General features: G+C 43.2%; 2 protein-coding genes across 2 annotated transcripts in view; both read right to left on the minus strand.

The window, feature by feature from the left end:
• LOC121669369 (translation initiation factor IF-2-like) overlaps positions 1–514 on the minus strand; it is an 8072-nt gene extending 7558 nt beyond the window's left edge. The window contains exon 1 of the mRNA XM_042038157.1: positions 214–514. Coding sequence (XP_041894091.1) covers positions 214–514 — 301 coding nt within the window. The remainder of the gene's footprint in view (positions 1–213) is intronic.
• Positions 515–2839: 2325 nt separating this feature from the next.
• On the minus strand, positions 2840–18172 carry EXD1 (exonuclease 3'-5' domain containing 1). Its single transcript, XM_042038158.1, is given in 8 exon segments — positions 2840–4023; positions 8825–9004; positions 12575–12702; positions 15129–15220; positions 16203–16235; positions 16329–16411; positions 16413–16447; positions 18133–18172. Coding segments are annotated over 8 exon segments (888 nt in total). The 3' UTR covers positions 2840–3726.
• Between the last annotated feature and the right edge of the window lie 1275 nt (positions 18173–19447).

A 19447-nucleotide genomic window follows, 5' to 3' on the forward strand; every position in this document is an offset into this window, starting at 1 on the left:
GGGGGGAACGGCAGCTCCACGGCCGCCGGTACCGCGGGGCGCATCCGGCGGGCAGGGCGGGGAAGGGGCCTGTCTCTTTAAGAAAAGGCCCGGCTGCTGCGGCCGCCGGTCGGCGCGGGGGGTGAAGCCGCGGCCTGCCCGGCCGGCGCCCCCACTGCCGCCTCCAGTAGCCCCGGCCCGGCGTGCCCTTGCGCAGTGGCGGCGGTGGCTAACCTGGGTAGCGGGCCCGGCGGCGACGCGGCGGCGGCGGCGGCGAGGGGCTGGGGGTGTCTCCCGGGCTCGCTCCCCCGCTCGCTCCACCCGGCCTCTCGCCCCGCGTTGCCGGGGCTGGCGTTGCCTGTCTCCTGCCGCGGGGCGCTCCCGGCTCCTGCCTCGCCAAGATGGCGCCCGCGCTGGTGCTGAGGAGGAGGCGGCGGCTGCGGGCGCTGGGACGGCGGCGGCGGCCACTTTCGCTCACTGAGAGGAGAGGAGCAGGGACACGGGGAGCCATGGCGGGGGGGAGGAGAGGCGCCATGCCCAGGCCTGATCAATCGAACCCCGCATGCCTCCCCGCCGCCCCGGCCCCGTGCCTGGGCCCCACCGCCCCGCCCGCGCCGCCGTAGCCGCAGCACGGACCCCACGCCCGCACCGCGGGGCTCGGCCCCGCAGGGACCCCGCGGGGGGCCCTTGCTCATCGATGCGCTCCCGCAGACGATTGGTAGGGTCTGGCGGTGACGGAAATTGCCGAAGGGACTCGGCCAGGCGGCCGGGTGAGCCAGCGAGTCTCGCGCGAGGCGGGGCGGGGTCTCGCGATGCAGGCGCGGGGAGGCGGGTGCGTCCCGGAAGTGACGCGCGCTCGCCCTTGAGGCGCCGTGGGGGGCGCGGGGAGGGCCGGGACCCGCTCGGGGCCCTGGGAGCCTCTCGCCGCCGGCCCCGGGCCCGGGGGAGCCGGTGCCGTGGGTGTGTGGGTGTCGCGGAGGCCGCCCACGGCAGCCAGGCAGCCTGTGCCGGCCTGGCAGCCCCCGCAGCCGATGAGAGCGGAGAGGGGCTGGCGGAGCTGGAACCGGGGTGCCGTCAGGGTTAACACATGGGGGAATTTGGTGAGGCTGCGTGAGTTCTACCGCTTTCGCTTTGTCATGCACTAAGAGTTGCATCAGAGGAGCTCTGGACGAAATAGGCCTCAGTGTTAATTGCGAAGATGCTTTGGAGTGTAAATACGGTGTGGCCATCAGCTGTTCAGCACCGCTGCCTTCCAAAACCCATTAACTAGTACACTAACAGCAAATCCTTAAATGGATGATTAATCCAAATCACCTACTGCATAGCGATAAAAACCTGTATTTCATGACTAAGCTGTGTCAGTCCAGCGCTCAGTAGGTACCAGTGTCCTTGTTTTGGCTGGGATGGTGTTAATTTCTGAATAGCTGGGACAGTGCTGAGTTTTGCATTTAGAATAAAAACCTGATGTTCTGAGTTTTGCTAAGTCGTGTTTATCCTAAGTCAAGGACTTTTTTGTTGTGTCTCATCCTCTGCCACTAAGGAGGAAAAACAATCTTGGGAGGGTTCACAGCCAGGACAGCTGACCCGAACTGACCAAAGGGATATTCCATACCACAGAACATTATGCCCAGCATAACTGAGGGGAGCTACCTGGAAGTGAGGCCGATCTGGATTCAGGAAGGGGATCTGGCATTGGTCAGCATGGGGTGAGCAATTGTATTGTGCATCACTTGTTTGTTTTTCTTTCCCTTTTTATCATTCTTACTATTTACTACTATATTTTACTTTGTTTTCAATTATTAAACTGTTCTTAACCTACGAGTTTTACTTTTGATTCTCTGCCCCATTCCACTGGGGCAGAACAGGAGGGAACAGCTTCATGGTGCTTAGTTGCCAGCTGAGCTTAAACCACCACACACAGTTACTAGGAAATAAAAATAGGACCATTGCTACTGCCCCAGTAAAACTTCACTAGAGTTGTCCTTAACTAGTGATGGTAACTGTATCTCTAACTACAAACAGGAGTTGCATTGTTGGGGAAGTGTGTGTGATTTGGTTACATGTTAGTACCACACTTAGAGCTGGCCCTAAGCAGCATCATTATGGCTGATGGACCATTAAAAAAAAAAAAAACCCTCTGTTTTCTTCTTTAAGAAAATAGTAACTTTCAATCTCGTGCATCAGTGAGCAATGACTCCATTCCAATATATTTCTTTTCTTTATGCCATTCCCAAAAGAGAACCAAAGGGAAAGCTGCACCCATATTTGCCCAAGAAAGTTTTGCTACTTGAATCATTATAGTGGCATAGATGCAATTAGACTGTGAAGTCCCTCTTGGAATTCCTTATTCCATGATAATGCCATTCCAGTCATAGATTTAGTCCTGGGAAGAGGCTGAGAAAGCAGCTCAGTCTCTTACCAAGAAGGGTGGCCTCAGCAATTACTTTGTATCCTGTAGAGACATTCCATACCACTCTTCTATATCCCAGACTTGGTGCCTTCATATCGCAGCTCCTCTTCCCTCCCTCCTTCCATTATCTGAGGTATCATCATTTTCTGTCTGGTAATAGGACTGGATGGACCTAGATGATTCTGATTGTGGAAATATAAGCTAAGTGCTCTTGATCTGTCTCTGACAGAAGAGCCTGTGTGTTCCACATTGTACCCCACTGATCTGTGATAGCCCATCACTGCTTGGAAAAATCCTGCTTCAGTTAAATGACAAAGAGAAAACCTTGACTGTTTTTCTGTCACTCTGAGAAGTGATCAAGTCCGACCTATAGTTTCAAATAAGACTTACTTAAATACTGCTGGTATAGTACTTTATGGGGAGAGGTAAAAAAACCCAACACACCAGAAAACCAACATGTTTCCCCTAAAACCAGTTTTTAGAATGTGCAGATACATCATAAACACAGTCACACCAATTTACATCCAAAGAAAACCAACTCAAACAGGTATTGGCATGTACACATGTGCAGATGTCACATCACTTCCAACCTGGTGTCATTCCCACCTTTGCAGCCTGATGCCCAGATTGTTCTTGGACTGCAGTCTGGTTGGCACAGTGACCTTTGACCTTTTCCATTCTTCCCTGTTCTACGTTCATCAGTGTTCATCGGTATGTTAGAAAATTTGTTCCAAGACTCAGGCATGGCCTACCTTAATTTTGTCGTGTGGTAGAATAGTAGTTTGCCTTAATACCTTATTTTGCTTGGGGAAGGACTGCTCTACACCTCCTAAACTGCTATTTCCACACACTTTGTCTATAGACACACAGCAGAGTGGTGTTACAGCCTTATCCACACAAGTTGGATGCGGCAGCGCTGGCAAACAATGGTGGTGGTGGTCTGCAACTTTCAGCAGCAAACGGCTCTAATGAGAATTTTACATAACTGCAGCAAGTAACAAAAGAACCAATGCAGTTTAACAGTGGTCTGATAACAATGCAAGAAAGTCACTCTTTTAAAATCAAAAATAGCTCTTGGAAAAAATGGATCTCAAAAATAGACCTAGAAAAGAACAGTCAGACATAGCAGGAGTTTGCTCCAAAAGACAGACCACCATTATTTCCATTCAAAAATGGAATGTTGAATTACCTGTCATTGTAAAGCCAGGAGCTTTTGTTTGACACCTCTGCAAGGGGAATAGTCCCTTTTTTCACTTAGATGTCTCCAAACACCCAGCCTAAGCTCATCGAGTCACCTATGTCAGAAATTAAATTCATACAGTCTGCCTAAGGTCAGTTTAAGGTCCTTCCACAGATTTTACCGTGTAAATTTGATTTTCAAGCTCTGCTTTGACAAAGTACATCCTTGACTGTTGGAGGATGTGATTTGGGACTCTGCTATTTTTTGTGGGAAAGCAATACCCATCATCTCTGTAGTTTCCATCCTTCTGTGGATTGTTCCTTTCTATTAAATTCCATGGTTTGATCAAAAGCCCATCCTCATTCATTTTGTAGTCTTCTATTGCTTTCTTCCTTCTCAGCTTCTGGATGTCTGCCAGCTGACACTGCTCCTCTGGCAGCTCCATGCAAATGGGCTAATAAGGAAATAGAACCAGAAAAGAAATCAAATCAATACTTACGAAAACACATACTATACTTTTGTTAGAACCAGGGATGAGCTCCCGCTGTAATTAGCCAATGGAACGCACCAATCCTTCTGCTATCATATACAGCACAGCACTTTATCTAGTGCAGCTTTACCAGGAGTGCACAGGGGATATCAACTGTGCTGCACATGGGTGTGCAGCTCCCCTGTGGTACCAGAGCTCTGCATGTGAACTGTCACCTCTTAAACAAGAGGACTCTGCACTGCTAGGAAAGTATTTTCTTCCCTACACCGATGGGTTCCCAGGCTGCATTTGCTTCTTTGAATTTAAATCCTAAACAAGAGAACATGTCTGCATTTCCAAGTACGTAACAACTGTCAATATGAATCCACAAGGAGGGTTAAAAAGGTAGCACACATAGCTCCTTTACTAGTTCTTTTCTAGTGACAGAGCTGCAGAGAAACAGAAACACATTTTCCTAAGTGTGTGCATCCACAAGAACAATTAGTGCTGGCAGACAGTTACACTGAAAATGCAGGAAACTGCCAAGACTTTCAGGGTGGGAAGTTTGTGTTTGCTCCTCCCCCTCAGCACTATGGAAGATTATCAGTTTCTGAAAGACACGGAAGAGGGAAGCTGAGGGTTTTGATAAAGAAGCACTGAGGATCAGAGGTCACTGCTTTGCATCTGGTTTGTGGGTAAAAAGTCAGGGAACATCCTCCCTTTACTTTAGGAGGGAGCATCCACCATTCAGAAGACTCAACTACCACTTGCAGGTGATAACACAGGAAACCACAGAAAGTGTCAACAGACCTTTCCAAAAATACCAGGACCAATGAGATGCCTTTCTTTTTATTTCCTTCCTTTTTATTATTTTTTTCTCTATTTTCTTCTTAATTCTCTTCTGCAAGTACTACATCAACAGGGATGTTGTGAACCACTGGCAATACTTTACTGTTGCTAGTAAATCAGACTACAGGCACATGCAATTATGCATAAGTCTGAAATCAAGCACTCCTGAATATGTTGAAGACCACAAGGATGATCTGACCCTAGCAGGAGCTGTGCATTTAGTCAGAAAGTGATTCTGGTATTTTGCCACCAATGGAGGCCTGATAGAGGGTATAGAAACTTACCACTAAGAAAGAAAAGGTGCATGTGGCAAATTGACTGCAGAGATTGGGCATACAGAGCCAAAGAAAGGGTGGTGACAATTGACAATTATATTCATCAGCCTTCTCTTCTTCACACTTGTCTTTCCTCAGCTCTCAGTGGATGAAGTGATCCATAAGGTCAAGTGAACAGTATTGGCTTTTACTCCATGATAATGCATATTCACTTTTCCTTGCTGCTATTTCCAAGAGGAGAAAAGAGAGAGTATGCTCCTAATCTGCTTCCAGCGGTTGCATACCCTGACTAGACAAGAGAATGAGAGTAGGTTACTGCCCCAGTAGTCATTAGTCAACATTACTGGTTGTTACTTAGCATTATTCAATTCACAGGCAACCTCCAACTGGAAAGCTAAATCATCTTTTCCACCAAGTATACCCCAATACCTTATTATACACAAAAGCCATTGGTATTATGAAGTAGATGTGGCAGTGAGCCAAGACAGATTAGGTGAATGCTTCCATGCGAGTCCAAGCTGAAGTTCAATGTTGTAAATGCTGATCCAGGAGCTAAGGTTCAACATGTGACAGCTAGAGATGGGAAGGGGTGTGGCTCAGTATTCCATCCAGCTTCAGTACTCCATGTTTAATGAAGTCTCATGATTGAAGCGGTATCTGTGTACTTGTTTTGCAAGTATAGTTTACAAGGGAGTGTCATAAGTTTGGCAGATTGGGAGAAGGAAAAAAAAAGCATTCTTCTGTGTGACGTCACTCAGTAAGACCAGAGGAAACAAGATCAGGCCAGGGAAGCACGGCTCTGTTCGTTGCTCTAGTAAGGCAGCATGTACTCAAACAGCTCTGTAGCCCAGAGGCACAATAGAAGGCATGTCTGCATAAGAAAAGTTCCCTTTGTCAGAAGCCTGAAGACCTGGTGGTTCTGCTCATTCAGCACAATCCAAGACCTAAAAAAAGAATAGACAAGGACCCAGAAGATGCTTCCTTATCTGGAGTGATGGAAGTTAGTTGGTTTCCAGATCTGGTCATATCCTCCAAGTGCCTGTAAATCAAAGAGCCCACGGTAACTTGCAGACTCTCTTTCCTAGTGACTTTCACTCCCACAACTTTCAAGTAAAGGCTTGATGTACCACAGATGGTTCCTGTTCAGTCCCCCTTCCCATTTAGCAGCTAAAGTAGTGCAAGGTACCTTTATGGTCCTAGAGCATTTATTTGGCTTTGCTGCAGTACTGCTTCAGCAACAGAGGCCTCTCTTCCAGTTCTCCAGCACAGAGACAGGATAGTAGATAACATATTTCAGGTTTCCAAAATGTTTCCCTAGCATGGGTTTGTACCGGAGATCCCTTACTTCTGCTGAAGTAGTGTTGGAGCTGCACCAGATCACATCTGGAGAACACAGTCATCAAGTGCAGGAATTCCAGTGTTGCTGTTGTTTGAGACTGGCTCCAACAAATGAAGTCAAGCTCATCACACCAGACTGCTGTTCACCAAGGGCCCAAGGTGGGGCACAAGTGTAAATTGTAACTGGTCAATGTAAAAAGTAAAATAGTCCAGTAAAAGCATTTTCCAGGTGACTTTCAACTGTTGCTCCATGAAGTGCATGAAGGCATAACAGATTTTAGTGGTAAATAAACTTCTACATAAACATGAAAAAGCACTACAATAAATGGGAGTGGGTATGTAGGTAAGTACTTTGACTATTCATTCTGAGAATCAGATCTGAATTAAGGCTTTTTGATTCAAGGAATTAATACAGACAGCTAGAAAACCTGTAATTGCACAAACAAAGGGTTTGGTTTTCCTTTTTCTCTTAGAATGGATTTAGCTGAACTCATCACCTTGAAAAGGATTCCCTCAAAGATAACTTTGTTTACTTACTGAGTGAAGAAAACTGAAGTAACAGACAAGATTTAACTAAATCACACTCCACATTTGGAGTTTAAACATGTATTGCAAGCAGATTTCAAATAAAGTAGAAGAAACTTTTATTCATGTGATCTACTCACAAGATATAGAAACAACAGAAAATTATTATCAGTGAAATGACAGTGAAAATGGCTACTTTTACTACCCATACTAGATTTCTAAAGTGGTTACTTCAGAAGGCAACTGCTTTAGAATGCAGGAAGTATGACAACCAGATGAGATATCAAATAGATCTTCAAAATACCATTTGAAATACTCAGGATTAAATTAATTCCTTGGCTAATCTTATGGAATAAATGGATTTACAAAAGGGTTGTCTTCAGCAAGCTGAGAACCACTTTAAAAATTCTACAAATAGCCCAATACAAACCAGAATTTATATTCTCCTCCCTTTAACAAACTGTTCTTTTCCCTCATGCCATGCCTACTTTTGCATGCATTTCACATTGGAAATTCATATGTCAAGCTAATTTTTTTCCATGACCTAGGAACAACCTTCTTTTTTTGGCAGCTTTCCTCTAAAGAGAAAAGGTTTCCACATATAACTTCCCCTCTTATATCTGTGAAGCAACTATGACCTCTTGGGGTTATCTAATCTACTCCTAAATCCTCAATAATGGGATTTACTGCTCTGAGCCCTTAAGTAATTCCCAAAAAATTTAAGTCTGTGCTTCAAGGCTTTGTAAACCAGGGCAAAGAAAAATACAATTTTTTTTCATGAAGATAAAACTGCATTCTCTTCTCCTAATAAATACTTCAAGACATTCACAACTGCAAACATAAGGCACTAAAACGATTTAATCATGTTAGTTCGGTCTCTTTCTGATGAATGAGGATGTTTGACCATACACTTTTCACCCAAATTTAATACCAACAATATCTTACACGGTTAGTGCAAGCCCTCACAAGGTTATTTCATTGATCAGACAAAGACCACACCAATACCACTGCTTGTTTGGTTTGCATGGACCTGTTCTTTCCAGTAGTGCAATAAGTCAAGCTCTTTCACCAATAATCTCATTTCCTCCACTTTCTGCTGTAAAAATTAACAAGCAATTACAGAAGTGTCCACCATCCAGCCACTCCAAGGTACCTGAACATGCACTACTACTAGTTCTATGTAACCACAGATGAAAAATGTTACTTTACTCTATTATTCACTGGTTTTTTAAGATAACAAATGTGAGAATAAATGAGTAGGACCAGTATAAGTCAGTGACACTTTTATAGAAATAAATATCTTTGGTCAACAAACATTATTCAGAAACAGACAGCATATGCAAACCAGCTCAGCAGTGAAGTTGATAGGAGAAAAATAGAACAAGATATGGGGACCAAACACTTACCAAAACAAAGCAACTCTGTCAGCTGCACATACCAGCACTTTACATCTGCCTGTTGCTCCTCATATCGTCACATGTACACAGCCCCTATTGAGCCCAGTGGTTCTCATCTCTGAGGAGAGTGAACAGAAGGCACAGGTGACTGTGCTCATGCCTTAAGAGCTGCAACTCACCATCCACAAGGCAAACGTGGGGTGGGTTCTGCCGCTGAACTAACAGGAAATGGAGCTAAGGAGATACAGACACCATCACTTCTGCTGCTGCACATGGGAAACAAGGTATGTAGCATAAAGCAGCTGCAGAAAAGGAAGCTGCTGTGACTTGGTCCTCCAGAGTTTATCCATTAGAGCCTTAGATCCAATCACTAACCAGAGAAATAAGCAAAGATATACCTACCTTTGCACTCACATGGTGATCTCCAGACCCAGTCCAATAAGCATTTAAATAAGCTGTTAGGTCAGACATCAAGTTATCCATTAGAGATGAGTGGAGCAGCAGAAGGTATATAGCCTTCAGGACAAATGCTTTAAGCAGGGAAGCTAGGAAGGGTCTCAAGAACCATATGTCAGGATTCTCCTGTGTATCCCAGTGCAAATGAAAATAGTTATTGTTGTGGTTTAATCCCAGCCACAAATTAAATACCATGCAGAGGTCACTCCCCTCAACCCCCATCATGGTAGGGAGGAGAATTGGAAAGAAAAGACAAACCTTGTGGGTTGAGATAGAATAGTTTAATAATTTTTTTTTAAAAGAGCTAATAATATAGTAGTGATAAGTGAAGGGAGAAAGAGAAATAAAATCCAAGAGAAAAAGTGATGCACAATATTCCATCATTGAGCAGCAATCAGCTCCCTACCAGGTAACTCCTCTGGTTTAAATACTGGGCACGGCATTCTGTGGTATGGAATATCCCTTTGGCCAGTTTGGATCACCTGTCCTGGCCATGCTCTCTCCCACTTTTTTGTGCAGCTCCTCATGGCAGAGCATGGGAAACCGAAAAGCCCTTGGCTTAGGGTCAGCACTAGTGAGTAGCAGCCAAACCATCAGTGTGTTGTCAGCACTATTCTCATACAGAATCCAGGAATCACAGCACTGTACCAGTTACTAAGAAGAAAATGTACTCTGTCCCAGGACAGTTATTTTAAGTTGATAAAAATTTAAGAAAGCTTTTCATCATAGACTTCTGCAGTTTACAACGTATTTCCTGATGTTGATCTTTATTTTCTGTGCAACTGAATGTTTTCAGTTTCTAAGGCCATCTGTGTACAAGCCTGTGGTGGTTAGAGAAGCAGAAGTTTGGAAGGAGGGATTGCTTCCTAAAGGAAAAAAACAGCAAAAAACCCAGCCAACAAAAACACAAACCAAAAACCACCACACACCTATTCCAGCATTTAATGCTAGGTTCTCTCTCATCTATCTCTGAAACTAGGTTGGATTCCTAAGAGCTGAAATAAAAGATCTAAAGGCAAAAAAAATACTTCTGTGAAGGGAGTTGGGGAAGCAGCTAGGGATAGAAACATCATCAGCAATCATAAATGAAACCAGGAGAACATGAAAATAAGCCCCAGTTAAACAGCATGACCATGATACCCTGGGCAAAACTGTCACTACAGAGTGGTTTACACTGGTATACTTACTGCATGCACATTACACAGTCATTTTCCACTTTTAGTCTTCAGGGCAATGGGATGATTTGGTCTGGTAAACTAAGGAAGGCATGTTGTCATTTGGCTTAGATTTGCCATCAGAATTCTCAAAACAGAAATTTTGAGAGACACTATTGGAATTCTAAAACTTACATAAAAATAAAGCTGTGTTCAAATTAGAGGTTTCACTGAGTAGCTTTTATAGCAATATCAAATAACATTTAATCCAGGCTTTTGAGAAAGATTTGAAGTCTATGAACAAGTGGAAGCCCACTTGTATTTACTGAAGAAGTTACAATACCAGAATGAAGGAAGAAAAAATGCTCTTGTAGGAAAGAGATTGTTCCTATTCAGTAAAAAGTCTTGCCTGTGTAGTGAGGTCTCATTAAGTATCTAGTACCCTTATTTAATAGGTTCTTTGGAAGTCTTCTTACCCCACCTCAACCCCTCCCCAGCACAAAAAAGCAAGGTCACGTGATTAAAAAATCCCAGCAAAAGGATAGAACCATAGTATAATTTATCTTAGAAAAATCTCAGTTATCATCGAGTCCAACTGTTAAGCCAGCACTGCCAAGTCCACCACTAAACCACATCCCTAAGTACCACATCCACACATCTTCTAAATACCTTTAGGGATGGTGACTACACCACTTTCCTGGGCAGCCTGTTCCAGTGCTTCCCTTTCAGTGAAGTAACTTTTCCTCATATCCAATCTAAACCTCCTCTGGCACAACTTGAGGCCTTTTCCTCTTGTCCTGTTGCTTGTTACCAGAGAAAAGAAACCATTCCCCACCCCACTACAACCTCATTTCAGATACTTGTAGAGAGCAATAAAGTCCCTTCTGAGCCTCCTTTTCTTCACACTAAACAACCCCAGCTCCCTCAGCTGCTCCTCATAGGACTTGTGCTCCAGAGCCTTCACCAGCTCTGTTGACCTTCTCTGGACATGCTCCAGCACCTCAATGTCCTTGTCATAGTGAGGGGCCCAAAACTGGGCACAGGGTTCAAGGCATGGCCTCACCAATGCTGAGTACAGGGGGACAATCACTGCCCTGGTCCTGCTGGTCACGTTCTTTCTGGATTTTAGTAAGGCTTTTGATACTGTCCCTCAGAGTATCGTTCTGGACAAGTTGCCCAACTGTGGGATAAGTCCATGATGCTCTGGGTGAAGAACTGGCCAAAGGACAGAGCTCAAAGGGTTCTAATGAATGGAGCTACATCTATCTGGCTGGCAACTGGGAACAGTTGAGGAATACCATTGGTATTCCTTGTGGTTCAGTTCCAGAGCCTGTTCTGTTCAGTATATTTGTCAACAATCTGCATGCAGGAGTTGAAGGCACCATTGGCAAGTTTGCTGATCGTACCAAACTGGGAGGTGTTGCTGATTCTTGAGGAACAAGAGGCCTTGGAGAGGGATCTACATAGATTGGAGCATTGGGCTACAATTAATGGGATGAAATTTTCCACGTTGAAATGCCAGATTCTGCATCTAGGATGGAATAACACTGGACACAAGTATATATTGGGAAAGTGGCTGGAAAGCAGCCCTGCAGTCAGGGACCTGGTTGGCAGCAGGCTCAATGGGAGTCAGCAGTGTGCCCTGGCATCTTGGGAGGCATCAAACACAGCATCACCAGCTGGTCAGTGGAGAAGAAGGTGCTGAGCTCTTCTCCCTGGTATCCAGTGACAGGACACATGGGAATGGTTCAAAATTGCATCAGAGAAGGTTTAGTCTGGATATTAGGGAGCATTTCTTGGCTGAGAGGGTGGCCAAACACTGGAACAAGCTTCCTAGAGAGGTGGCCAATGCCCCAAGCTGTCAGTTTTTAAGAGGCATTTGGACAATGCCTTTAATACCAGCCTTTAACTTGGCCAGCCCTGAACTGGTCAGGCAGTTGGATTAGATGCTCATTGTAGGTCCCTTCCATATGAAATAGTCTATTTAATCAAGCTTATGTTCCCCGGCTCTTATAAGTTCTTGGCCCATCAAGTTTTCCCATGCTTGTCCCCATCTGAAAGATTAACAAAACCAAGAAAAATAGAGAATGATGGTTTGGTTGCTGAACTGCACAAGAACTTTTTCATTCTAATAGTGCTGTCAGTAAAAGTTCCCCTTTTCCCCATTTGACTCAGGATTCATTTTAAGCAATTTGCTCTGTCAAAACTAGGTTTTAGAATTAGTCAAAAATATTAAGATATCCAGAACATTTTCCCACCCGAGTTATATATATATATCCTGTATTGTACAATCTTTAAGGTTCTTCAAAACCTGAATTTCAAATGAGCTATTAGGAAATACCAGCATAAGCACTGATGCCAACTAATGGTTGCACCTGTCTCCCAAGGCAGTGTTACAAAATGCCCTTAACTACAGCAATTTAATCACTGCTTACTGCCCTGCTCTTAAAAAAAAACAAAAACCCCTCACATTAACATCTCAAGATAGCCAAAGGACAGCTCACAGCTGAGTCTTCAGAAGGTGCCTCATTGAATCATTCACTGAAGTTACCAGCTGTCTGCACTTCATGATGGCATCCCACTTGGAAGGTATCTTCACCTGTAATGTGCAGACATGATGCAGAAGGAAGCCACCAGTTGTCACTGAAAACTGCAGAACAGTTGCAGAGCATCAGCAACCTGTGATGGAAGGGATCAATATGCCATGACCAATGTCCATTAATCCAAGGCAAAGAATGTGGAGGTTTGACAGTGGTGTTGCATATTAGGAGTAAAGTGTGCTACAAGCAAATTAATCATCATTCTGACTGCATGCAGTTGCAGAGCTAGCAATCTGACTCCTTAAAGCTGTTATGTAAAGGGGTAGATTAAGTTTTAAGAATTACTTATATGAGTTTTATGTTGTAGTTGTCTATGGCTCCTTCTAGCCCAGTACTCTTGGTATCAGAATAAACATACGGTGATACTTTCCCAGGATACTTATGGTTTTGCCTTTTATCCAAAACCTAAAATAATGATGGAATATAAGGAGAATATAGTGAAAAAATAGGTAAGTTGTCATAAACCTTTTGCCTATAACCTGATTTTGCCAGTAAGACTCATCTTTGACAGCACACAGAGCCAGAAGGAAAGCAGGAAACAGCCTCCAGCAGCAACTGCATGGCATGGTGTTTGCTTGTTTCTATTCCCGGTTTCATCCTTTTTACCTGTTTGCATTGATCTGTGGAATCAGATAGCAGCAGTGAGTTCTTCACTTGTGCATTTTATGGTTAAATCTTAACTCATAGACTCATGGACTTCTGTCTTATGGAAAGTCTCAAGCTGTCAAATTTTCTGTATTTGTTTCAGCACACACCTTTAGGAATAATTGCAGTATTTATTTTGGTAGTACACAAACATGCAACCAACATTTTACAATAGGCAGGGGTTTCAGAGTGTGAGGATGCCCAAAAGGTTAGGGATGTAAGCACTGACAACAGCCAGTTGCCTGTTCACTATGCAGCTTTTTAGACTGTTGCAGCCCAACATGAACACAACCCCTGCCCCCAAGGAAGTAAAATGTGAAATAGCAGTATCAAACTTCCACAAACTTTATCAAAAGCTACTTCAACTGGTGATTTTTAAGTATTATAAGAACATCAGTAGGGAAGACAGTGAACATCAGAACACTGCTACACTCTAAATGGTGTCTTAATTATATCAGTTTACTTATTGTAAGGAACGAACTGTTGCAGCAACTGGCCAAAACCAGGGATAACATTTTTCAAATTGTGCAGGCAGGATTCCATGTAAACCAGAGTTCTTAATTCCATTGCTTCATTTTTTTTGCAGAGTGTCACTTGTACATCCAGCCTGTTCCCATTTTAACAACACTGAGAAGCTGTCTCTAGGAAGTGCTTCACAAAAAGCAGCTGTGAGAATTTGCTCAGAAGTACCTCCCAGTTATTTTTCCAGCAGTTCAGAGTAGAAGACAAGACAGCTTAATTCCCCAATGTCAGGTACACTACGGGCTACCTGAGATCAGACTACGTTGGTCGCTTACGTCCATTAGAAGTAGGATTCAGGCCAAGGAATCAGAATAATTGAATCTCCGCCTAGAGAACTACCAGTGCGAGGAAAGCAGGCATGGCAGCTCATACCGAGACAACAGAACAACGAGTGCAATTCTGTGTACCTTGGATCCTAGGGTGCGTAGTTCTGGTTAATTATTTCCACTGTTTCAGTTACATGTTCTAGCCAGTACCTTTGGGACTGCTGGTGGGAATTTTCAGCTCTATCTTTTTCATACAGTCAAGACTTAAAACTGACTGATATTTGATCTGTAATGAAATAACATAATTTTTAAGGGCAAAAGGCCAAACTAAGATTAGAAAGTAACTGAGAGAAACCTGTGTCATAAAAAGCTTACTACATAGCCCAGGTTAGGGCTTTGAGGAGTTACTACAGGCAGTCATATCTATGACATGAAAAGTTAGTATATATGCAAGGACAAGTCATACATAACTATGTATGACATATCCATGCCCATTATGAAGGATCATAGCCATTATGTTACTTTCTTCTCTCTCAAAAGGCTCTTAATTCTCCTGTTAGTTACACATTAACCACCACACCACTAGGGCCAGCACCAGCAAAATCAGATTTTTTGATAACTTGGCCCGTTCCCTCATTTTACCAGCTTTTACCAGCAGATGCTTCCCAGTGCAGGATGCCTGTACCTGAATCTGTTTCTATGCTTGTGCAAGGGGCAGAAAGAACAAAGAACATAAAGCACAAACTGACCTGGCTCCTGGTTAAGTCACAGTAGCCTCAGGTTGTTCCGAGTTTGATCAAGAACAGTTAATACATCTTAAAAACCCCGCACATTAAACCTGCTGCTATTATTAGACAGTAGCTACCTTTTAAAATGGGTCTACACAAGATTCTAACTAACACTATCAGCCTTGCCTGTGGTTTCTTTCTAGCTAGAACAAAGCCACAACATTTACTTTGTTCAACAACTGTCGCATTCTAGCAATGTTGACCTTCTCTGAGAGAATGCCCTGAAGTTTGTCTTGGTTAAATTTTTGTTCCCAACCAGAATATTTGAAGGGTACCTGTGTATCCAAGACACTGAAGGACACTGTACTGGTGAAAGAGACAGTCTGAGACACATTGGCAGCCATGCATGACTTGAAGCATGAACTGTCTGATTTAAATGCCTACAGTCTAGAGCGTGACCACAACTCTGTTATCTGACAAAAAACCTGGCTGTTTAAAAGTGAGCTGCAGCATTACTTTTTGTCATTATGATGCACAATGAAATAAAAAGATTTCCATTTAAAATATTACGTGCACTAAAAAAAGAGTGCACCCTAATTTCTAGGCTTGTCTAGGGAAGGGAAAAGACTGTTGCAAAGACAAAACTAAGAGACAGATCACATCAGCCCGTGCTCATTCTTTTTTTACTCACGTCCTTTGGTATTTGAATTTTTAAATATAAAAGTGAATGGACAGTGAAATAGCTGAGACAGTTAGCATCTCAGCTGTGGAGAATATACAAACAGCAGACTATTCTAAAATGACCAAAGTATATATTTTATATAAAAGAAGATGTGGATGTCCTATCCCTGGAAGTGTTCAAAGCCAGGCTGGATGGGGCTCTGAGCAACCTGATCTAGTGCAAGGTATCTCTGGAACTAGATGGTCTTTAAGGTCCCTTCCAACCCAAACCATTCTATGATTATATTTTCTCTCCCACTACCCAGATAAATGCAGCTAACCTTTCTTTAGCCTATACAGGTTTTGCACTCTTGTCACCATTCTCTGAGAACAGAACAAGCTGATTTTGGATCTGTGCCTGAATAGGTAAACACCTATTCAGGTGTTATGTATGTGTTAGAGCAGGAGCCACACAATCAGATCAGCACCTGACAGCCAGCACAAATCCAAAGGGCAAAGCTCTTATTGAGCTTTAAATTATCTATCATGCCACGTACATTTCAGGAACAAGTGTAAGATTAAAATAGTCACCAAAAGGAATGCTCACTGGCTGAAGCCCTTTTGATTTCTCCAAAAGATCAGTTGTGCTGCTCAACCACTTTTACGTTTGATAACAGCTACAGGATAAACATTTTGGAAAGCATGTCAGTTTCCTTCTGATGTCTGCAGATAACAAGCTCTGTACCTACCTTTGTGTTACCGTTTTTCTCTCAAAATACATCCTGTTCAGACAAACCAAGAGATAACAGTCTCGGGGAAAAACATTGTCTAAAACAAAGACTAGGTACATTGCTTGACTAATATCCACACTATCTCAGAGGGAATATTTTGAGCGATCTGAGGCCCTGAGATGGCTCTCTAAGGAAACACAGGGAGAACTCCATAGACCACAATCTGCTTGGTCCTGTGTCTGTTTGTTTGTTTACTTCAACACCTTAAGTGCACCTGAACAAGCAAGACAATCAAACAAAACACAGAAGTCAAAACATCATTAAAATGTCCATGCTGGTGAAATGTGAAAGAGAAATATTTCATGCAATACCCTCTACCTCTGTTCAGAAAATTAACTGCTGTATATGAAGCAACTCCTTAATTCAGCATGCATGGTTCTTACAGAAGATCCTGAAGCTACCCAACAATAAGCTTATTTTCCACAAAAAAGCCCCTATCTCAGATAAAATTTCACATTTATTCTGAAAATAAAACAGGAAAGCAGAATTTGAACAGATGTTCACTACAAAGATCAGCAACAGTCTTATGGTAAGCTGGAGTTCAAGGGACAAAGAATGAAGTACCTGACTGGAGCCCAAGAAGCACACAATTTAAATATCTGTAAGTCTTTACCCTGAATCATTAATATTTGATCCATTAGTTAGTTAATTGGAGGGCAATTATACAAGTTCACCACTATGAAAAACCAAGTTGCATCACTGAAACTTTACTGTAATCAAATGGAAGTTACTAAAGTCATAAAAAATGGTAGCATCACAGGACCATAAGGAAGAATAAACTATTCAAATGTGGTCTTGTGAAAAGACTCAAAGCAAAGCCATCTAGGAGCATGGGTCTGCAGGAGTTTGAAACATATTTTTACTAGCTTTCTGAAGGCACAATTATAAATGTTTTGAGAGCATCTATATAACTCTAACTTTCCTGTGCAATTGTTCTGGAACTGTTCCACCACAGTTGAAATGCTCATAGGAAATTCTCCCTGAAACCACAAGCTGACAAGGAAACAAACCAAGCAAATTCTACCTAGGAATACTACTGGGAAACAAAAACCAAAACCAAAACCAAAACCAACCAACCAAAAAAAAAAAAAACCCCAAAGAAAAATGTGAGAGATAAGAATTGTAAACAATAGTTTGGAAGAACCTTTTACCATATACCCACCACCTTGTTCACCTCTTTAGAGCTGAGAAAAACAGACTTGGCACAACTGAGTTTGAAAATCAGAATTATACTCAATGTTGTGGCTCCCCCAGCAAGTACATCGCTTCCCTTCTCCTCGTGTGAAAGGCAGGAAGCATTTCAATATACTCGAAAAGCATTGCTGTTCCCCTCCCTGAATCTGGTTAATTCAATGACAGAAACAATTTATATTCTAGTGCTGAAAAGCAACATTTGAACGCTTGTTAAAGACTACTTAAGACTAATGACTTAAACATCCCATCAGGAACAAAGTCAGTATTGAACTACAGCTAATTAATTTACAGACTATTACATATAGCATAAAGCAAGTATGTAGAAAAAGGCAGAATGGAGTAAGTTAATCACTTGGTAAGTCCAGTAGATGCCTTCTAGCTAGTTCCCCCTCAACACTTTTCTCCTGTCCCCAAAGCAAAGCAGATGCCAATAGAAATGCACAGGACCTTCGTACATTAGAAATGTTTTTCTTAAATAATCCCATATTTATGCCATTAGTGAAGGAGATAAACAGATCATTTAATAGACATGCTTTTGCCTGAGCAAATAAAAGTAAGACCAAGTTAGCATGAACTTTAGGCATTTTAACTTCCCAGCACAATCCATAGGGGAAAGTTTTGCACATATACAACAACATATACAATGAACTTGCCTTCAGACTATAAATAGGGGGCACTCATCTCAACTGATTACCTTTGGAATAGTTACTTTCATTAGCAGTCTCATTAGACATTAACTATTATTATTTGACCAGTAAGCTTTAATGCAATAGAGTCCCAAGACCTTCCCAAAGTGAGTTATTATTATTATTTCACTTACAGATAATGGGGGAACAAAAGCTGTGTGATTTATACACCGTTTTAATTCCTACTGATTTTTGGAGAAAAAATGAAACTGAATAATTCAGATGTGGCCCAAAAAAGGAATTGAAATGATGACCTATAGGTGGGCACGACCCCCCTGCCCCAAATGCAGTAAGCAAAGCCTCACCATTGACTATTCCACGACCAAAAATGATCCTTAATCTTAAAGTGCTTCTGCCAGTTTCCAAGTTCTTCACTGAAATGAAGGAGGGGAAAAAAATACAGACATACATCAGGTTCCATTCTTTGGGGTAAAAAATTTATCATTACCTCTGACCTGCTGGAAAGCAGCTCTGCAGAGAAAGACCTCGGGGTCCTGGTGGACAACAAGCTGTCCCTGAGCCAGCAGTGTCCATGTGGCCAAGAAGGCCAATGGTGTCCTGGGGTGCATTAGGAAGAGCATTGCCAGCAGGTCCAGGGAGGTGATTCTGCTCTACTCAGCCCTGGTGAGGAGGCCACATCTGGAGTGCTGTGTCCCATTCTGGGCTCCTCAGTACAAGAGAGACATGGAGCTCCTGGAGTGGGTCCAGTGGAGTGCAACGAGGATGAATGGCCAACTGGAGCATCTCTTTTGTGAGGAAAGGCTGAGGGAGCTGGGCCTGTTCAGCCTCAAGAAGAGATGATTGAGTGTGGACTTCATCAAAATCTATCAGTATCTGAAGGGAGGGTGTCAGAGGATGGAGCCAGGCTCTGCTCAGTTGTGCCAAGCAACAGGACAAGAGGCAATGGGCAGAAATGGATGCACAGGAAGCTGCAACTGAACATGAGGAAAAACTTCTTTACTGTGCAGGTGGCAATGCACTGGAACAGGTTGCCCAGAGACGTTGTGGAGTCTCCCTCACTGGAGATATTCAAGAATCATCTGGATGGAATCCTGTGCCATCTGCTGTAGGATGACCCTGCTTGAGCGGGGAGGTTGGACCAGGTGACCTACTGCGGTCTCTTCCGACCTTACCCGTTCTGTGATTCTGCGATTTGCAAAACAAAGCAAGACCATAGCACCAAGCACTACTATTAACTTGGGAAAGAAACAACAAAGCAGTTACTTTAAGCGGCCGCTCTCCCGCTGTGCACAGGAGCTTTCCACACGCCTGCGCGCGGGGCTCGTGGGCGGCCGCGAGGCGTGTGAGGGGCGGGCGGAGGCG

This window comes from Corvus kubaryi, unplaced genomic scaffold, assembly GCF_017639235.1.
Source record: "Corvus kubaryi isolate FWS band 111438036 unplaced genomic scaffold, C.kubaryi_AGA036_p1.0 37392, whole genome shotgun sequence".
Lineage (NCBI taxonomy): Eukaryota > Metazoa > Chordata > Aves > Passeriformes > Corvidae > Corvus > Corvus kubaryi.